Source organism: Neofelis nebulosa, chromosome 7, assembly GCF_028018385.1.
Source record: "Neofelis nebulosa isolate mNeoNeb1 chromosome 7, mNeoNeb1.pri, whole genome shotgun sequence".
Lineage (NCBI taxonomy): Eukaryota > Metazoa > Chordata > Mammalia > Carnivora > Felidae > Neofelis > Neofelis nebulosa.
In genome coordinates, this window is record NC_080788.1 from 35,571,436 (window position 1) to 35,591,066 (window position 19,631).

Here is a 19,631-nt window from a genome sequence, read left to right on the forward strand (position 1 = left end):
GTCCTTCCAAGTAGCCACCGCTCACCTCCGCCAGTCCCGCGGCTGAAGTTCTAAACTTTTCTTCCAGCAGGGAGAGGAAGGGTGTTAAGAAGTTTGAAAGGGAAGTCCCGCCCCCTTCCCGGATTCCGATTGGCCGGAGCCGGCCCCACCCCCGCCAGGGCCGCGGGAGGATTGGCTGCGGAAGGGGAGCCCCACCGCAGGCCCGGAGCCGGGGGCAGCCGGGGGGCCCCCCAGGTGGCAGGTGGGGCCGGGACCGCCGGCGCCGCCTCCGTCGCCTCGCCGAGCGCTCGCAGCCCGCACCCTTGAAGGTTCGCGCGCGGCTCGGGCGCGCCGCGCCGCCAGGAGCCGGACTGCGAAGACTTGGCCATGAAGAGTCTCAAGTCCCGCCTGAGGAGGCAGGAGGCGTCCGGACCCGCGTCGTCCGGCGCCGCCGTCGCCACCGCCAGCGCGGTGAGTCCCATGGCCCGTGCGTGTCCTGGGCTGCCAGGGCTGCCGGCGCTGCCCTCCCGCGAGCCTCGGGGTCCTTTGCTCGGAAGCGCGCGCCGCCCTCCTCAGCCTCCTCTCAGCTCGTCCCTCTCCGTCGTCCCGGGGACTCCTCCTCCCTTGGGCCGGGGCTCGGCGTCGGCGCGGAGACCCTGGAGACCCTCCCCGTCGCCGCCACGGCACAGCCCCCGCCGCTCACCCCCAGGTCCCCGAAACTCCTGGATGAAACCCCGGCGCTCCGGGATTCAATCGGCCCCACTCCTCCCTCCATCCCGGGTTTCTGGCTCCCCTCTTCCTTGGCGACCCCGGCCCCTCCCCTCGCCCGGGGCTGGCCCGGTTCCCCACGCGCGTCCTGTCGGGCCGGGCCCGCGGGGGGCCGGGACGGAGGGACTAGCGCCCCACGATCCGGGTGGGCAGGGCAGCGGCCCGGGTGCCGGCCCGTCGCACTCCGCACCCTCCTGGGGTCCGAGACTCCGAGGCCCAGGGGACGTCGGGTGCTGGCCGCCGTCGCTGTATCACTGGGGAAGCTGGATTTCTGAGTGAGGCGGACGGACTAGGGCGCAGATGCAGACAAAGCATCGTAGGGAGCGGTCCTGGAAGTGGTGGTGACGCTGGGAAGGTGGTGGTCCTGCGGGGCCGAGCTTCACCTGTGGGACAGACGTGCGGGGGGACAGGCGGGCGGCGCTCGGCAGCCCGGCCTCAGCGTGCACGCTCACGAGTACTCAGGGCCTCTCTCTAGTTGGCAGCAGATCAGAAATCTTGAGAAACAGCCTGACTGCAGATGTTGGGATTTGGATAATTTGGCAAGTCAGAAGAATGGCAGTGTCATCAAAATTCTGCGTTATTAAATGAAAGGTTGCTTTAAAAAGTCGCGAAGAGTCAGAAACGTACACGAGATGGGATGCCCAAACTGCCCAGTTTGCCCAGTTGGAGTTACTAAAAAGGGCCTTTATAATGTGGCACAAATTGTACTAAATGATTCTATGTGCTTTTTATGAGAATACTATTTGATCTGCTTCTGGTTAGGAGTTAATTCAGAATTGTGGCTTTCTCTTCGCCTACTTCTGCGATGATTTTACTCGGTCTTAACAGGACATTGTGGCAAAACTAGGCTCTTTAATTTCCAGTTAAAAAAAAAAAAAGGAAAGTTATAGATGGCACGATACTTGATGATTTGAAGTTTAATAAAGCATGGACTTGTTTTATAAGCACATAAGAGATTTCTTTGCTTCACGTTGTTTTTTAAAATAATAATTGACAAATATTTAGTGATATCAGAGGTCACCGTAGTTAAAGATTAAACTTTTTTGTAGTGCAGGTTGCCTTTCAGCTTTGTGAAAGATAAGCTTTTCTATATTTATTTGCTATATTTTCCCATTTTGTTTGGCTACAGATCCACATCCCACTGGGGGGTTTCTATACCTTAATTTTATCCTGTTTTCTCCTCTAGAAATGCAGAGTATTTAATTGTTATTGCTATTAGCCTGCCAGTTTGCATTTTATACATTTGGAACATGAAGTGCATCTCTCCAACCTTAAATCTTTAGTATTTACTAAACTGAGCATTCTTTTTCTTAAAATAGCATAAAAATAAAGAGAAATACATAGTATAAAAAAGACAGAATCTGCCTGCTTAGAAAACGTGAACATTTTGGGGCGCCTAGGTGGCTCAGTTGGTTAAGCATGCAGCTCTTGGTTTCAACTCACGTCCCGATATCATGGTTCGTGAGTTTGAGCCCCACTTCATGCTCCATGCTGACAGCGCAGAGCCAGCTTGGGATTCTCTCCCTTTCTTTGCCCCTTCCCTGCTTATGCGCTTTCTCGCTCGCTCTCTCTCTCTCTCTCACTCTCTCTCAAAATAAATTAATAATAAAAAAGAAAAAGTGAGCATTTCTGTTTAAGTTAGACATTAGAATAAATTTTGTAAAATATTTAAATGAAAATAAATGAGTGTGATGATGAATAACACCAAACCAAATAGAATGAAATGAATGTACAAGGAGAAATAGATTCCTTTTGCTTTCAATCTATACCATAATCCCAAATGTCAGGCAGATTTGGTCACACGTGTATATATTGTTGGTGTTACCAGTTAAATGCATATTCCTTCAGAGTGTAGCACATACAAACAAATATGAATATAAATATTCACCCTTTATGGGAATGATAGCATACTGTACTATTCTATATCATTTTTTTAATTGTAAATAATTAGGCCCAATCAGAGCTTCTCCATTCAGATCCTTGCTGTAATATGCAATGATGAATAAACCTGTGTATATTTCAAGTCTGTGTGTGTATGTGCGTGTGTGTGTGCATGTGCGTGTACACTTGTAGGATCAGTTTCTAAAAGAATTGCTGGGTTAAAGGATACGCGCATTTGTAATAGTGAAGAGTGTTAAATTTCCTTCCATACATCATGTACCCAATGTGTGAGAAATTATTTTTTCCATGCTTTTAAGAGCCTGCTGCATGTTTTCTTTCTTTCTTTCTTTCTTTCTTTCTTTCTTTCTTTCTTTCTTTCATCACAAAATTTTATTGAAAATCACTAAAGACCTAAATAAGGAGATAAATAACCATGTTTTGGATTGGAACACTCATTATCTTAAGAACATCAACTTTCAATTGGCCCATACATTCAATGCTATTCCAATCCAACTCCCAATAGATCTTTTCTCTTTTTCATGAACAGTTTATCCTTTGCATTTTTCTATTGGGTTGTTGATTTTTTAAATTCATTTGTACATACTTTATGTCATGGAAATTAGCCATTTTAGTAGGAGTAATATTTTTTCTTAGTTATTCATCTTAGGACTTTGTTTATGGTGGCTTTTGCTATGCAGAAAGTGGTTATTTTTATGCAATTCAGTTTATCAACCTTTTGTGACTTTTAGGTTTACATTATATTTTCATCTTTTTACTCTGTAATATTAAGCAAAAAAAAAATCTACCTGATTTCTTTTAGTTTTTTAATTTGCTTCATTTTTAACATATAAGTGTTTGATCCATATAGAATAATCTGGTATAAGGCATATATATGCGCATATATATATATATATATATATATATATATATCTATCTTGCTTCCCCCCCTCCCTTTTACCCCCATGATTACCTAATTTGAATCTTAAAGCAGTCATTTGATTATCATGGTAATCATCATAATGTTCTCTGCACAACTTTGATTTGAGGAAGAAAAATCTTAACATGTGTATTTCATAAATCTTTTTCTTCTTGTATTTATTTAAGGTTATTTATTTGAAAGAGATGCATTAGCAATAGACTGAGGTATGTAAATATTTTATAGTATGTGAAATACAGATTATTACTAAGTTATATGTAGAAAAAGTCATTTAAAATATTTTGAATAGTACCATGGTTATAAATATGCCAATGAGTTTAGAGTTCACTCAACAGTGGTTATGTTTATATATATATATATATAAATGTAGTTCATAATTATAAATTGTGGGTAAAATACATTTGAGAGTTTGTCCTATACTAGATGAATCTGGAGATAGCTGCATCTTTTAATCATAAAATAAAACTATTTTTGTTGTTGACATTTATCTTAATCACTAAATTGGAGTTTCAGATTTCTGAAAGGGATAATTGAATGACTGTAAATGCTATTTCAAATCTAGTCAATTACATATGCAATTATATGTACAATTATGTATACAATTATGTGTACAGTGAGAATAGACTATTCCGTTTTCACCTAGTTCAGACTAGGAAAATTGAGTAATTAAAATTAAGAGACTGTATTTCCAGAACAGTCACAGTAACAAATACTGTTAACAGACATTTTGGAAGGGGGTTCCACCTAAACTATACTTATACTTATCGTTTGTAGTGGAGTAAATGCTGATTGTTAGTTATCTCTGATATGGGAGGTTCTGCAGTTAGTTTTCTGCTGTTTCTCTAGGCTACTCTGATTTGGGGGCAATGAATTTTATGAATGAGCAACCAAATATGTTCTAAAGCATCTTGTTAATATCTCAGTAACCTGAAAAAATATTGGTATTTCTAAACACATTTAGAGTTAACAGATACAGCAACTGAAAAATATCTTCAAAAAATTCCTTTGATTCCCACTAAGAACACAAGTATGAGATGTTTAGAAAGTATAAAAGATTAAATTTTGTCTCAGTTATGATTTTGAGAAGCGTTTTCTGTTTTGGAGTACATTTGAAAAGATGTTAACATTATTATTATAACAATGATTTTTGGGTAATGTGAATAGTAAGAATTAAGATCACAAATTGTTACATTTAAACTGATGATACTTAATTGAGCATTGTTTACTCAATTTCATTTAGGATACCAACCTTTATTTTTGTTGTTTTCTTTTAAAGATTTTATTTTATTTTTTAAAGTAATCTCCACACCCAACTGGAGATCAAACTCACGACCCTGAGATCAAGAGTTGCATGCTTCATGACTGAGCCAGTCAGGCGCCCCCAGGATGCCACCCTTTAATTAAAAACGCTTAACTTAATTAAAGTTTTGTTCAGACAATTTCCTAGAGTTTTCCCTGCATTGCATTTCTTGTGGTTCTTGAAGGAAGATCACAATAAAGAAGTCCTATTTTTATACTTTTGATTTTAACTCCAGGGGATCATGCTTATTTGAATTGTTGAATTTTATTATAATACTAAAGCAGACAGTTGAGTTGGTACACAGGGAATTCAAGAACTTAAATGATGAGTAGTTAAGGATTTCTTTTTTAAGTTTATTTATTTATTTTGAGACAGAGAGAGGACAAGTGGGGGAGGATAAGAGAGGGAGAGAGAGAATCCCAAGCAGGCTCTGCACTGTCCTTGCTGAGCCCAATATGTGGGGCTCGAACTCACAAACTGTGAGCTCATGACCTGAGCCAGAATCAAGAGTCAGATGCCTAACTGATTGAGCCACTCAGGGACCTGAGTAGTTAAGGATTTTAATTACTTCTTTTTTTAAAAGTTTATTTATTTGTTTTGTGGGAGGGTGGGGAGGGGCAGACAGCAAGGGAGAGAGAGAGAATCCCAAGTAGGCTCTGCACTGTCAGCTCAGAGCCTGATGGGGTGGGGGTCAGGGGGGCAGGGGTTGATCCCATGAACTGTGAGATCATGACCTGAGCGGAAACTAAGAGGCGCTTAACTGAGCCACCCAGGCGCCCCTTAATTGCTTATTAATTTTTTTTTTTTTAATGTTTATTTATTTTTGAGACAGGGAGAGACAGAGCATGAACAGGGGAGGGTCAGAGAGAGAGGGAGACACAGAATCTGAAACAGGCTCCAGGCTCTGAGCTGTCAGCACAGAGCCTGACGCAGGGCTTGAACTCACGGACCGCGAGATCATGACCTGAGCCGAAGCCGGATGCCTAACCGACTGAGCCACCCAGGCGCCCCCTTAATTGCTTATTAATAAGAGTGAAGTAATGGTTGTAAATCTTTGTTTATTGTGCACGATACACGTTTTTCAAATTTAAAATTATTAGTTCAGGAATTGGACCCTATTTAGTTTGGAAAACGTTGATGGAACACATAAGTTAGGCTCAAGAGTGAATTATAATTAAGTCCTCTGTGAAGAAATAGGTAATTCCAAGTTGGAAGCAGAAAATGCGTAAGTGGAGCCTGGAATCCTCTGTCACACTAGAAAGCAAGGAGGCTATCAAAGGTTCGGACTCAGGAGCCAACTTGAAGAGGTTCCCATGTGGCCAGTGCTGGGACAGTTCCATCATCAATAAGGATAATGTGGCAGTGTACTAGTCTTTAAATCTGTGCATTCATAATAATGATTACAAACCAAAGAGAAACTTGTCACTTTTGGAGGATGTTAGGGAGCCGATGTATTCTTTTAAGAACCAGAAAATAAAGACAAAGAATGAAGTATGATACTTTTCCTTAAGTCAACCAAGTATTTGATGAGGGAGGTTTCTTTTTTATACAAGGTGTTTTCATCCCAGCTAATAGATGAAGTTGGGATGATGGAATTGGTGTATGTCATAGTTTCCCAGCTCCTATTGAATTGATGGATCTAGAGCACAGACAGTGATTATCAGTGGCTACTAAGGTCTCAAAGGGAAAGACAACCAGATGGGTTGTTGTCTATTTCTCCTGATAGAAATATTCATGACTACCTATGAATAGTCTTGCCCAAAGAACCTCCATTTAACAGAAAATACAGGTATAGAGCAACATGGGGATGCAGTGAATGTAATTGTGATCATGGGAAACTCTTAGAACAAATGGCTTAGTTTCTTCAAAAGTAAATTATAATAAGAAAAAAAATGGAGAAATCTGGAGATTAAAAGAGATTTAGGAGACACATTAACCAATTGCAATGATAAACCTCATTTGGACCCTGATTAATCATAAAAATAAAATGAGGCAATGTAAACACCACCGGGATAAGTGATGGCATTGTGGAACCATTACCTAAAAAGATTTAAATGTGATAATGGTAGCGATGTGGTTATGTTTGCAAAGAGTTTTTATCTTTCAGAGAAACATTTAGAAGTATATTATTTACAGATGAAACGATGTGAAGTCTGGGATTTGTTTCCAAATAATCTGTGAGTGGGCGGGTGGGAGAAGTGAGTAGTAGGGGGTAGAGCTGAAACAGGGTTGGTCATGAATTCATTGTTGTGGTTGGCTGGTTCATGATACTGTTGTATTTACTTTTGTGATACTATTGTATTTTGTGTACGTTCTAAAAATTCCGTAATGAGAAAGATCTAGTCACAGCCTTCAAAAGTTTTAAGAGCCAGACATATAATACAGTATGTTAAAAGCCAGGGAGTGATAGAGGTGTATATAAATTGCCGTGGGTGCACAGATGTGTAGGGTGGAGGAGGAGGAGGTGAAAAGGTGAAGCTTGAGCCTGGGCCAGATAGACAGTTTGAAGGGTTGTCCAGGCGAAAGGACAGCAAACGCAGTGGTGTAGAGCTGTGAAATTCCATAGTGCATTGAGGGAGCATCAGACGTGGAAAGGAACCTTGGTGTTACCATAGAGGGTGGTGTAGATGAGGTACGGATGAAAATTTCAGAGTAAGGAGCTGGAGGGTGGCAGCTAGAGGGGAATAAAGGAAAGCTTTTCTTTTTTGTTAACTTGAATTAAGAATTTGAATTCCTGGGCGCCTGGGTGGCTCAGTCCGTTGAGAGTCTGACTTCGGCTAGGGCCTTGGTCTCACAGCTTGTGAGTTCGAGCCCCAGGTCGGGCTCTGTGTTTGACAGCTCAGAGCCTGGAGCTTGCTTCAGATTCTGTGTTCATCTTTTGCTCTGCTCCTCCCCTGCTCATGCTGTCTCTCTCTCTCTCTCTCTCTCTCTCTCTCTCAAGAATAAAGAATTTGAGTTCCTTGGCAAGTTTAAGTCCTTGTTCAGACAGATTTCTCAATTGGTAAAATTTCATGTGAAGAAATTATTGTATGGGTAGGAGTTAACAAGTTTATCCTTCTTTTCTTTCCTGCTTAGAATGAGCTAATAGCCAGCAACATACTTGGTAAAGAAATCTACATGCAAGAATATTCAACTTAAACATTACAACTCCTGTGTTTCATCTCTATCATATTAGAAGACTTAAGTGTCCTGTTAGCAATCATGCAAACATTTGCCTTGACACCTAAGGCATATAATAAATTGTCGAAAATTTCCACCTGCTTGAGCTTAGTTATATAAGAGCGATCAAATTGATTTCTGTAGGAAATTTGCCAAAAAATGATGGTTGAAATGCACTTCCTGAAATTATAAACAGAATGGCAGGATAATATACACTTGATGCCTCCTTATTCTGAATCGTAAAATAATTAAAAGCTTTATGTAGCTTTTCTCTTCTAGGCTTAAATATATAACAAAAAGACAAGAAAAGAATTACCCTTTTGTGGTCACAAGAACGGTTTAGTCTGTTGGATTTTTGTTAGCCTCGGAAGTCTTGACTATTACGAACATTGATGAATTTATTTCAGAATGGTATAGTCTCCAAAGTGGTGTGCAGAAGATGAGCCATGATAGTTACTAAAGCTGTGGTGAAGGATGAGATGGGATGAACTGTATAATCGAATCAGACCTGGCAAGTGCCCTGGAGGGAGAATAAGTGTATGACTGAAACAGTCAAGATAAGTGACTGCCTATTGTTTTAAAAACCTTCCCCTCCCCGTGCCCTAAGAGTCATACATGTTCAGTATAGAAAACAAAATACAGTTGAAGATAAAGAATAAAATAAGTCACCCGCAACGCTTTTTACTATGCCATAAGCCACTGGTCATGCTCTTTTTAAAGATTGCATATTGCCTCTTTATTATTCAATCAGAATTTAATCATCTTGATAACAGTGATGATACATGTATCATTTTTTGGATCATCTTTGATTCTGATAAGCTTTGTACTTAAAATTATAAGTAATTTGAAATGATTTGAGCAGATACAAATGTCCCACCAGGAATACTTAGCAAATACTAGTCAATTACGTAAAAAGAGATTATTGATAAGAAATCCAAGTGCCAATAGGCAATATGTACTGAGCGTGTATGTCCCGGCATTGTTTAAAGTGTTTTGCATTAGCTTACTTAATCCTGACAGCAACCCTAAGGAGTGGGTACTATTGCTGTCATTTTACAGACAAAATTAAGTAATTGCGTGCCTAAGGTGTCATAGCTAATAAGTAAGTGGACATCAGGTAACCTGACTCTGGAGCTCATGTTTTTAACCATGTGAACTGATAGAATTTCCAAGAGATGGCATTTGAATCTTAAACCATGTATGTACCGAAGAAAATGAGAGAGAGGAAGGTTTAGAGGGAAGGAAGGCCTTTTACGCTAAGTCTCAAAACCAATTTGTGTTCCTTCCAGCAGTGTAGAAATTGTTGCATTCACTACACCCTTCCAAAATGGGCACTATCATTTAAACCCATTTGTGGACCTGATCGGAAAAAAATTACAGCTTTAATCTGTGTTTTTGATTGCTAGGGAGTGTGAACATACTTCTAGGCTTATTGCCACTTTTAGTTTTTGTACTTAATTTTGTGATAATTGATACATTAAGAATCTTGGATTTTTTACATTCACTGTGGAGCGTAACTAGTGGTATAAAAGTCTTTAATTTGTCCTATTCAACTTTTGTCTTGAATTCTACTTTGTCATATTTTGTGATATTATCCCTTTTTGCTTTTGCGTGTGTGTGTGTGTGTGTGTGTGTGTGTGTGTGTGTGTGTGTCTTTGCCCAACATATTATCCTAGCATTCTTGGTTTTAAATATTTAGGAGGACAAATTGGTGAAGCAAGATCTGAGAATCCAGTAGAACTAAAAATTGTGGGCTTACTAGCTCGAGGTGTGTGCACACAAGTGTGTACCATAGGGTATATACTTTCTTGGCGGGGGAGGATGATATGTTTTTAATACTGACCTTATTGATGTGCTGTCAAGGTTTGACAAACTAACATTTTATATTTAAAAAAGCACTTTATGACATATCGACATTCATGGCAATGGCTAAGTAGATAAATGTGGAAAATGGAGTGTTTTCTTAGCCTCAGAAAAGCCAAATTGTGGGCCAAAGAATGTCCACTCATACATACCTCTTGAAACCTTGTCTGAGGCAGTATGGAGGCAGGGCAGTGTGTCCGCCCACTTGGGTTCGAATCTTGCTGCCCCTTTGTGACCTTGGACAAGTTACTTAAATATATTTGTTTCCTCATTTGGAAAGTGGGATTATTAATTAAAGTTAAGAACTCAATAAATGTTAGTTCTTATTATTACGAACTGAAAAATCTCACCAAAGGTCTTTCCATTTTTACCCTTATAACCAGCTGAACGGCAGTCTTTCCTGATCTTTTCCTTTCCAATTAACACATGCCCTTGTGGACTTTTAGATCTGGATCTTCAAAGGACCATCTGCTCCAGTCTCTTGCCCCTAAGGATATAAGTGGTGTCTCTATGTTTTACTTATTGAAAAACCAAACAAACAATGTTTCTGAGGGATGAGAAGATGAGGAAGATAGGAGGCTGGAAGTCGGGCGGGGGAATTCTTTAAACACATGCTACAGAGTACTAACTGCTGTGACAGGGGAATGGGTCTCTGCGGTCTCCGTGCGGATCCCGTCTGGGGCTGAGGAGTCGGTGCAGGTGTTTTCCTGCAGGATGAGCCTGCTGCTGCTGCTGCTTTTTGAAAATGGAGGAGAGGTTCACACAACACAAAGTTAATCGGTCACAAAGTGAACAACTCGGTGTCATATAGGGTGCTCCCAGTGTTGTGTAACTGCCATCTCTGTCTAGTTCCAGAACGTTTTCGTCACCCCAGAAGGAAACCCTGTACCCATGAAGCGGTTGCTTATGCGATCCAGGAAAGGAAGAAACTGCTCTCCGAGGCAACAGCAAGAGAGCAAAGGCACGGGGCAGAAAAGTGTCAAGAGTGGGGGAGGAGGGCAGCTGGTTTGTCAGTTTAGCTTTGGTGGCTCCTAGAATGGGTAATAGGTGGGGGGATTGAGGAGGAGATAGGCAGGAGGGGAAGTTGGGACTAAATCTCGGAATGGCTTAAAATACGCCATATTTTAAGAGTGTTGGACTTTGTCCTGTGTATTCAGAATTTGGGAATCACACGATCAACTGTGCTTCGGATGGATTACTTGATAGGCCTGTTTAGGAGGGATTGTAGGGGCTCAAGCTTGGCGGGCGGGTGGATGGTTCATGAGGCTGTCACCGTAGTGTAGGCAGGAATCCCCGAGGGCCCAAATCCTTACAGTGCTGTAAGGGAGAGAGAGGAGGGCACCGTTAGAGACATGGTATCTGAGACCCAGAGAAGTTGTGATTTGTTAAAGTCACAGTCAACAGACAAGAGCCCTTGTTTGCTGGCCCTCAGCGAGCCCCAGTGAGTCCCCCAGGGCATGATGCAGTGTGTGGGAGGCATAGTCCCTGACCAGAGGTAATTGTGTGCTAGAACACTGCCTGTGTCTTCTTGTAGGCCGGCAAGTTGGCATTGTTTTAAAGTGAGCTTGATTTATAACCAGTTTGGACGAATAGCTCAATATTCTGATGATGCTATTTGCAAAATACTTTTGAAAGTTTAATTTGCTATTCTAATAATCTTTATAGGCACAGATTTTGAGCACATATCTAATTTGTGCTAATAAAAGTTTTCTCCAACTTTTATTATGAAAATTTGAAATATAAAATAGTACAGTGGATTAGGATCTACTTGCTCATTACTTAGATTCAAGAGTCAAAATTCTGCTGTATTTGCTCTATCTATCTATATGTAATATATACATACATTTTTCATTAAGTCTCTTGAGAGTTGCAGACATTATATTTTACCTTTAAATACTGTAGCATCCATCACTTAAGGATAAGATATCTTCTTATCTATGATATAATACTGATATTTTAAAGGAGTTTGTGACCACTAAACCAGCCCTGTAAGAAATATTAAGGGGGACTCTTTGAGGGGGCAAAAGATGAAAAAAAAATACATATATATATATATATATATATATATATACACACACACACACATATATACATATATACATATGTGTATATATACACACATATATACACACATATATATACACACGTGTATATATATATACACACATATATATATACACGTGTGTATATATATGTGTGTATATATATATATATAAATATAAATAAATACCAAAAGCAACAAAAGGTTAGAAAGGACCAGAGAACACCACCAGAAACTCCAACTCTACAAGCATCATAATGGCAATAAGTTCATCTTTCAGTACTCACTCTAAACGTCAATGGACTCAATGCTCCAGTCAAAAGACATAGGGTAACAGAATGGATAAGAAAACAAGACCCATCTATATGCTGTTTACAAGAGACCCACTTTAGACCTAAAGACACCTACAGATTAAAAATAAGGGGATGGAGAACCATCTATCATGCTAATGTTCAACAAAAGAAAGCTGGAGTAGCCATACTTATATCAGACAATCTAGACTTGAAAGACTGTATCAAGAGATGCAGAAGGGCATTATATCATTTTTTTTCATTTCTTGTATTGTTGCTTTTGGTTTCTTATATTGGTCTATTTCATAAGAATTTTTATCAAAATCAATGCTTTTGTTTGACATAAATTATTCTATGATTTTCCTTTTCCTTGTGCAAATAGAAGGAAAATGTGATGCAGTTTTAGAAGCATCTTTCATTTTAGTGTCATACCATATAAGTAGAGATATTCTATAGGCAGAAGATCAGGATTAAGAAGATGTCCGAAAATCTTGGTTTGAGTCCAGGCGCTGCGATTGAAAAGCTCTGTGAACTTGGGCAAGTTACTTTGGAAGTTCCAATTCTTTCTCTTGTAAGGTGGGGATAATTTTACTTGCCTTTCTACCCTATCAGAGATTATAGGTAACTAAAAAGAATGCTAACATTTTGGAAGCTGTACAACAATGTAAATAGAAATTTCAGCAGTGGTTGTTATCTGTCAGTTAAAACAATTACATTAGTTTTTGTTAGGTGTACCTAAAATTGTACTGATCCTATTCTGAAAATATAGAAAGCGTTGCTCACATCTTGACGGGGTGAAGAGTAAAGTTTATTGTTTATATGTGGAATGAAAAGACCTTCTGAATTCTAATTTGAATTGCTTTTTTCTAATGTTTGCATGAATAGAGAATAAGACTAAGAAAAGTACAACTTTTGTTTTTGCACAAGGGGATTTTGAGTTGGTTAGCTGAATTTAAAAATACACTTGCAAGGGAGAAGTCTTTGTCAGGTTACAAAATGCATATTTTTCCCCACTGAACTTTCCTGGAGTAACACAATGAATGACTACTTTGCAGGCTGTGGAGAAAAGGGCACTGCAGTAAGAGTTGAAACTATGGCTAGTATTTTGTATTTCTGACCGTCACAGGCTTCTCATTCCAGGGGTATCTCTCACAGCTATCAACATGTTCTTTCTGCTGTTAGTACCAATAGGCAGGATCCTGGCTCTTTTTTTTTTTTTTTTTTTTTTTTGCTGGAGACAAGACTTTGGAATTCTATTGAGGGACACGCTACTTATATATTTGCCACTGTATAGGTTATAATTACTTTGAGACTAAAAATTTCAGCACAGTTCAGTTCCCCCACTATTTAGCAGATTTGGTCTTCACAGTTTTATTGCCTGCCCTCAATTTTTTTGTGTCACTTCTAGGAGCTGTTATCCAGCTCCCTTGCAGACTGCCCCAGAATTTTTAGCTCAAGAGTAGCTGAGATTTAGAAAGACTTTCTTCTCTGCCTAGGGGGAAGAATTTCCTGAAGGCCACAAACGTATTTATGATCTGTTACATTGTATTTTCATTCAAAAATATTTATTTAGCACTGACTATATGTCAGGTTCTTTTCCTCCCTCCCTTCCTCCCTTCCTTCCTCCCCTCTTCTTTTCTCCTTTCTTTTTCTCCTCTCTTTCCCCTTGCCTGCCTTCTTTTTCCTCCTCTTCCTTCCCTTCCTCCTTTCTCTTTCCTCCTCCTCTTTTCTCTTTCCTCCTCCTCCTCCTCCTCCTCCTCCTCTTCCACCACCTGATTTTTGTGGTGCCGATGGGAACTATCTTAAACCAAAGCCAGTCAGCTGAATCCTTCCTGAGAGGCCCTGCCAGCCTGATCCCAGGGTCATATCCTTAGTTCTAGTTTTTCTTAATGAACTTTGGATGGAATAATCTATATATGAGCTAGTTTTTTATTTGGCCTATTTACCTCTCCTCCAATCTGCATATTTAGAATCAAACTGGAGTTTTGTGTTATGGAAATTGTCACTGGTTTCAGAGTTCTTTGCTTCTGTTTTCCCCAGGCATTATGATTTAGCACTAAAGTGGCACTAACCTTTATTTCCACTTTAATGGTTCATTATTTCCTAAATGTTCAACCTTTTGTTGTGACTAGAACACTGGCCCCCAAAGAGGTGACAATTTTGCAAAAACATGTTTCTTTTTTTGAACTTCAGCTCACTTTTTTATTTAACTAATTTCAGAATTCATGTAATTTTCCCCCAAGTTTTAAAATAACTTTACACTTTATTTCTTTAATACATTTAAATATTTGATTTTTAGGGGCGCCTGGGTGGCGCAGTCGGTTAAGCCTCCGACTTCAGCCAGGTCACGATCTCGCGGTCCGTGAGTTCGAGCCCCGCGTCAGGCTCTGGGCTAATGGCTCGGAGCCTGGAGCCTGTTTCCAATTCTGTGTCTCCCTCTCTCTCTGCCCCTCCCCCGTTCATGCTTTGTCTCTCTCTGTCCCCAAAATAAATAAAAAACGTTGAAAAAAAAAAATTTAAATATTTGATTTTTAGAGTTAGAAAGGACCTTTCAGGTTTTCTGATCCAGTGGCAAGATAACCTTCAAGTTTTTCAGCCACAACCCACAGTTAAGTGTACATTTTCTATTGTGACGCAGAGGTGTGGTAGACAGAATTCTAAAAACGATCCTCCACGATCTCCCCCATCCCCAGGACTTTGAATATGATGAGAAAATATGCCCACGATTATGTTGCTATGTGGCAGACGAGATTTTGCAGATGTAATTTAAGGTTGTAATCACTTGACTTTGGGTCGGCCAAAAAGGAGATTATCCAGGTGGACCTGTTCTAATCACTTGAACCTTGGAAAACAGATTTTTCTCTGGCTCACAGCAGAATTGGAAGTCAGAGAGTTTTGAAGGACAAGAGAGACTGGTCATGTTGTTGCTGGCCTTGAGGGGGTACGGGGTTGTGGGAGAAGGAATGCCAGTGGCCTTCGAGAGCTGTGGGAGAGAGGCTCTGAAGGCCAGCAAGGAGACAGGTGCCACAGAACTACAGCTGGAGGAACTGAGTTCTACCAACAACCTGAACGAGCCTGGGAGCAAATTTGTCCCCAGGTAAGAGCCAAGCCTGGCTGGTGACTTTGGCTTTGGGAGACCCTAAGCAAAGAAACCAGTTGGTCCCACCTGGGCTTCTAACCTACACAACTGTGAAGTAATAAGTAAGTGTGTTTTCAAGCCTCTAAGTTTGTAGGGATTTTTTACACAGCAGTAGAAAACTAATATGCAAGACTATTTTACAACCATATGAAGAAGTTCTGTGGAAGAGATAGAGTTCTTACAAGTGAAAAAATCAGAATAAAAAACAGAGGTGCAACCTGATGGTAGTCATATAAAACATTCACTTGGGAAGAGATCAGCAGGGAATATACAAAGGTGATCATCATTATGAATTATGAGATTTTTATTTTCTGTTTTTTTTTTTGTCATGATGTGACTTGTTATAACTAAAATAGACTTATATTTTTTTAACTTTTGTTTATTTTTGAGAGAACAGAGCATGAGCGGAGTAGGGGCAGAGACGGACGGAGACACAGAATCCGAAGCAGGTCCAGGCTCTGAGCTGTCAGCACAGACCCACGAACCGTGAGATCATGACCTGAGCCGAAGTCGGACGCTTAGCCAACTGAGCCACCCAGGCGCCCCTGAAATAGACTTATATTAATAACATTTATAATGAACTGATTTATATAAAACTAGGAATCTAATTTGGGAATTTATTACTGGGAACATACAAATCATTGGCCTTGAAAGATTCTTGCTGGCAAGTGTCACATGTGAAAAACTTCTGAACGTTCCCCCTAATTTTGTTTAACTACTGAATATATCATGAAGCTCATGGGTAGCAAGAACCTGTGGGTAATTAGGTAAAAGCCCTGTATTTCCTAACATTTGCCACCTCATTCATTTGCTGGGGAAACAGCTCTTGCTGGCCCATGTTATACTGACAGGGAGAATGCACAGGCCTGCGTGTTGTTTTTGAAAAAGAGAGTCCACAGAGAGGTCTAAGAGTGGCTTGGAAAGATAGACTTAAAGTCGCTTGTGTGTGGCCTTTAAAGATGTGCAAGGACTTCTTATTGCTTGCCTTCAAGCCACTTTGAGTCCTTCATCCCTCTTAGAGTGAAGGCATTATTTACTGCAAGGGCCCTGTAAGTTCAGCTTTTATTAGAGCGTTTTCTGTACACACAACTGAGGAAGTAGAATAGCAGTTTTCCTAATTGCTTAGATCTAATTACATTCCTGCTGCTGAACTGATGGCGTGGGAAAGGATGCGTCACAGAGGAGGAAGGCACTACACTTAGGGTCCATTAGAGAGGCTTTTGGGTGTGGTGGGTTGGGCTGTACCCCTAAGACAAAGGAAGTGTCTCATCTAACGCAATGAGCCTGTCTTGTTGGGTTTTTGTTGTTATTGTTGGTTCTGCCCTGTAAGGTCAACTTTCCTGTGTCTGCTCCTGACTGCGCAGCATGGTAGATACTCCTCAAAGATGGCTAGACAAGGAATGTTGTTGTCGTGGAGATGAAACCGTATCCTCCGAGTTATTCTGGAGTCGGGCTGATTTCTTAAAACCAACATTGCCAACCGCCTAGGGTACTATTGCTTTTCATCGTCCCTGGGTGATAACACTGATTCCGTTAAATAGCAGTAATTGGAAATAAATGCCTAAAATAGCAACATTTCCATTTCAAGTGTGAACGCACGTGCTTGAAAATTACAAACCACTTTTAAACACCAGGCCAACTTTATAAAGGACAGTTTCGGGAGCTTTCTGGAATGCCTGACTTCTCCTCCTTCACAGTTTCAAAACTTTTAAGTGTTCTGAGTGTGTGCTTATAGGTGACTCTTTCTGCTGAGTTCCTCTGTCCCTGTTTGGTACCATCCCTCCCAAAAGGCTAAGCAGACCCTGTGGTTCTTTGAGGGGACGCAGATGATGAGTGGGGTGGCAAGTGCCATCATGGCTTAGAACAGGACAGACCTTGGGCATGTGGGAATCAGTGTGCTGTTTTCTGCTTGGTGCAATTCCTGCTGAGTGGGAGGTGAGATTAAAACAACAGGCTCTTGCCTCCTATTTTGGCTCATTTCCTGATCCTGAATGAGTCCCTCCTTAAATTTGGTACCTTAAGCAAATCTCTCCCTTAATCCTGGTCCTGGCTTTGCTCATTGGTGCCTCATTTGATTAGCAAGTTACCCCATTTTCTTTTCTCTGAAGGAGAAACTATTCTTTTTTTGCCCAGAGAATCTACAGCGAGGGTCTTTAAATTGGTTCTTGTGTATATGACTTGACTTGGCCACTGCGATCACAGATTTATACATGAATGTAAGAATATTCAGTTTATAAAGATTCATAAAATTTCTTAGGCAGTTGAAGTAGTTTGATTTGTGTATAGCATCTTAGTAATGTAAGTATTGTGAAAATAGTTTAGATCAGCAAATATCACATGACTGTGATTGCTGCCTTTTCTAAAGTGTTATCTGTTTTTTTTTTTTTAATTGTCCAGGGAATATTCTGATTCTGATTGGTTGTGCTTACTTTTTTTTTTTTAACATCACCCTTATCTATTTTTTTAAAATGTTTATTGGTTTATTTTGAGAAAGAGAGAGAGAGTTCATGAAAGGGCGAGGCAGAGGGAGGGAGACAGTCCCTGGGGCTTAGATACACATCTCAAACCGAATTCTAGAGCCAATAGTATCAATTTAGTTGAACTTCTAACACAGTTATCTTTCCTATTGATTTCAAAAATATGGCAAAATTTTTGGTTAAATTATATAAATTAGCAGGACTCTATCATCAGTGGAATTTTGAGGGTTTTTTATTTTATTTTTTGAATTTTGAGTTTTTAATATGTAGCCACTTGAGAATTTGGTATATATTTTACACATCTATAAAGTTTGCATTTTAGAATCATTTGAACAAACTTTTAAAGCAACATTAGTTTATATTGCAAACAATAAGACCAAATTATTTTTGCTTTAATTCATCTCTTTATGGCAGCGGTTCTCAACTTGCAGGCACCTTTGTTCCCGTGGGGACATTTGGCAATGTCTGGGGACATTTTTGGTTGTCACAACTTGGGGGGTACTATGACGCCTAGTGGGAAGACGCCAGGGATGCTGCTAACCCTCTTATAATGCATAGGACAGTCCCTCTGCAACAAAAACTTAACATGGTTCAAAATGTCAATAATGCCAAGGTTGAGAAACTCTGCCTTATATGTCATCATAGCAAAGTATAGTTTCTGTAGTCCTTTGCATTTTCCATTTTCCATTTTCCATTTTCCCACCACTTAGGTGAACCAGGATTTTTAAAAAAGTGCTTTTGTCATGATAGTAGATTGATTACAAAAATGGCCCTATTCTGTACCTTTCCTTGTATCCACAGGCTGCAATCTGACTATCTGTTTTCCTGCTTCTTGAGTCTAGGTTGTGCTTTGGACAATAGAAGGTGTTGGAAATGATGTTGAGTCTTGGTATCAAAGATTTTTCATGCTTCTGTTCTCTCTTATGAGCGAGCCCATGCCACACTGCTAGTTAGCAGTTGCTGCTTTTGCCCTGTCGGCAAGCCACTCACCAGACATGGGAAAGAGACCATCCTAGACCAGCCAGGCCCCAACCCCCTCGGGCAGGTGGTAGTAGAGGCCTGTGTGGGCCTGAGATTACTCAGTCTGGCCCGGCACAGCAGAACTGCCCAGTTGACCTGCAGACTTGTGAGCAATAGTAAATGGTCGCTGTTTTAAAATCACTGTTTGGTTTTGCAGCAATAGAAAACTGATACGTGATGAAATAATAACACTTTTGTGGGAGAATGGACATTTTTGCCTTTTCCTCTGATTATTAATAATGCCAGGCAGAGGGCTTGTTAAAAAAGCCTTGATATAGGATTGCATTTGTTGTCTTCATGTTTTACAGACAGGAAAGCTATAAAATTTTTTTTTTAATATGAGATTTATTGTCAAACTGGTTTCCATACAACACCCAGTGCTCATCCCAACAGGTGCCCTCCTCAATGCCCATCACCCCCCCCCTCCCTCCCACCTCCCATCAACCCTCAGTGTATTCTCACTTTTTAAGAATCTCTTATGGTTTGGCTCCCTCCCTAACTTTTTTTTTTCTTTCCCCTCCCCCACGGTCTTCTGTTACGTTTCTCAGGATCCACGTAAGAGTGAAAACATATGTTATCTGTCTTTCTCTGTATGACTTATTTCACTTAGCATCACACTCCAGTTCCATCCACGTTGCTACAAAAGGCCATATTTCAATCTTTCTCATTGCCAAGTAGTAGTCCATTGTGTACATAAACCACAATTTCTTTATCCGTTCATCAGTTGGTGGACATTTAGGCTCTTTCCATCATTTGGTTATTGTTGAAATAAAGATT

General features: G+C 40.4%; 1 protein-coding gene across 1 annotated transcript in view; it reads left to right on the forward strand.

The window, feature by feature from the left end:
- The first annotated feature begins 235 nt into the window (after positions 1 to 235).
- UACA (uveal autoantigen with coiled-coil domains and ankyrin repeats) overlaps positions 236 to 19,631 on the forward strand; it is a 95,337-nt gene continuing 75,941 nt past the window's right edge. The window contains exon 1 of the mRNA XM_058737210.1: positions 236 to 450. Within this exon, the coding sequence (XP_058593193.1) occupies positions 367 to 450 (84 nt within the window). The 5' untranslated portion in view covers positions 236 to 366. The remainder of the gene's footprint in view (positions 451 to 19,631) is intronic.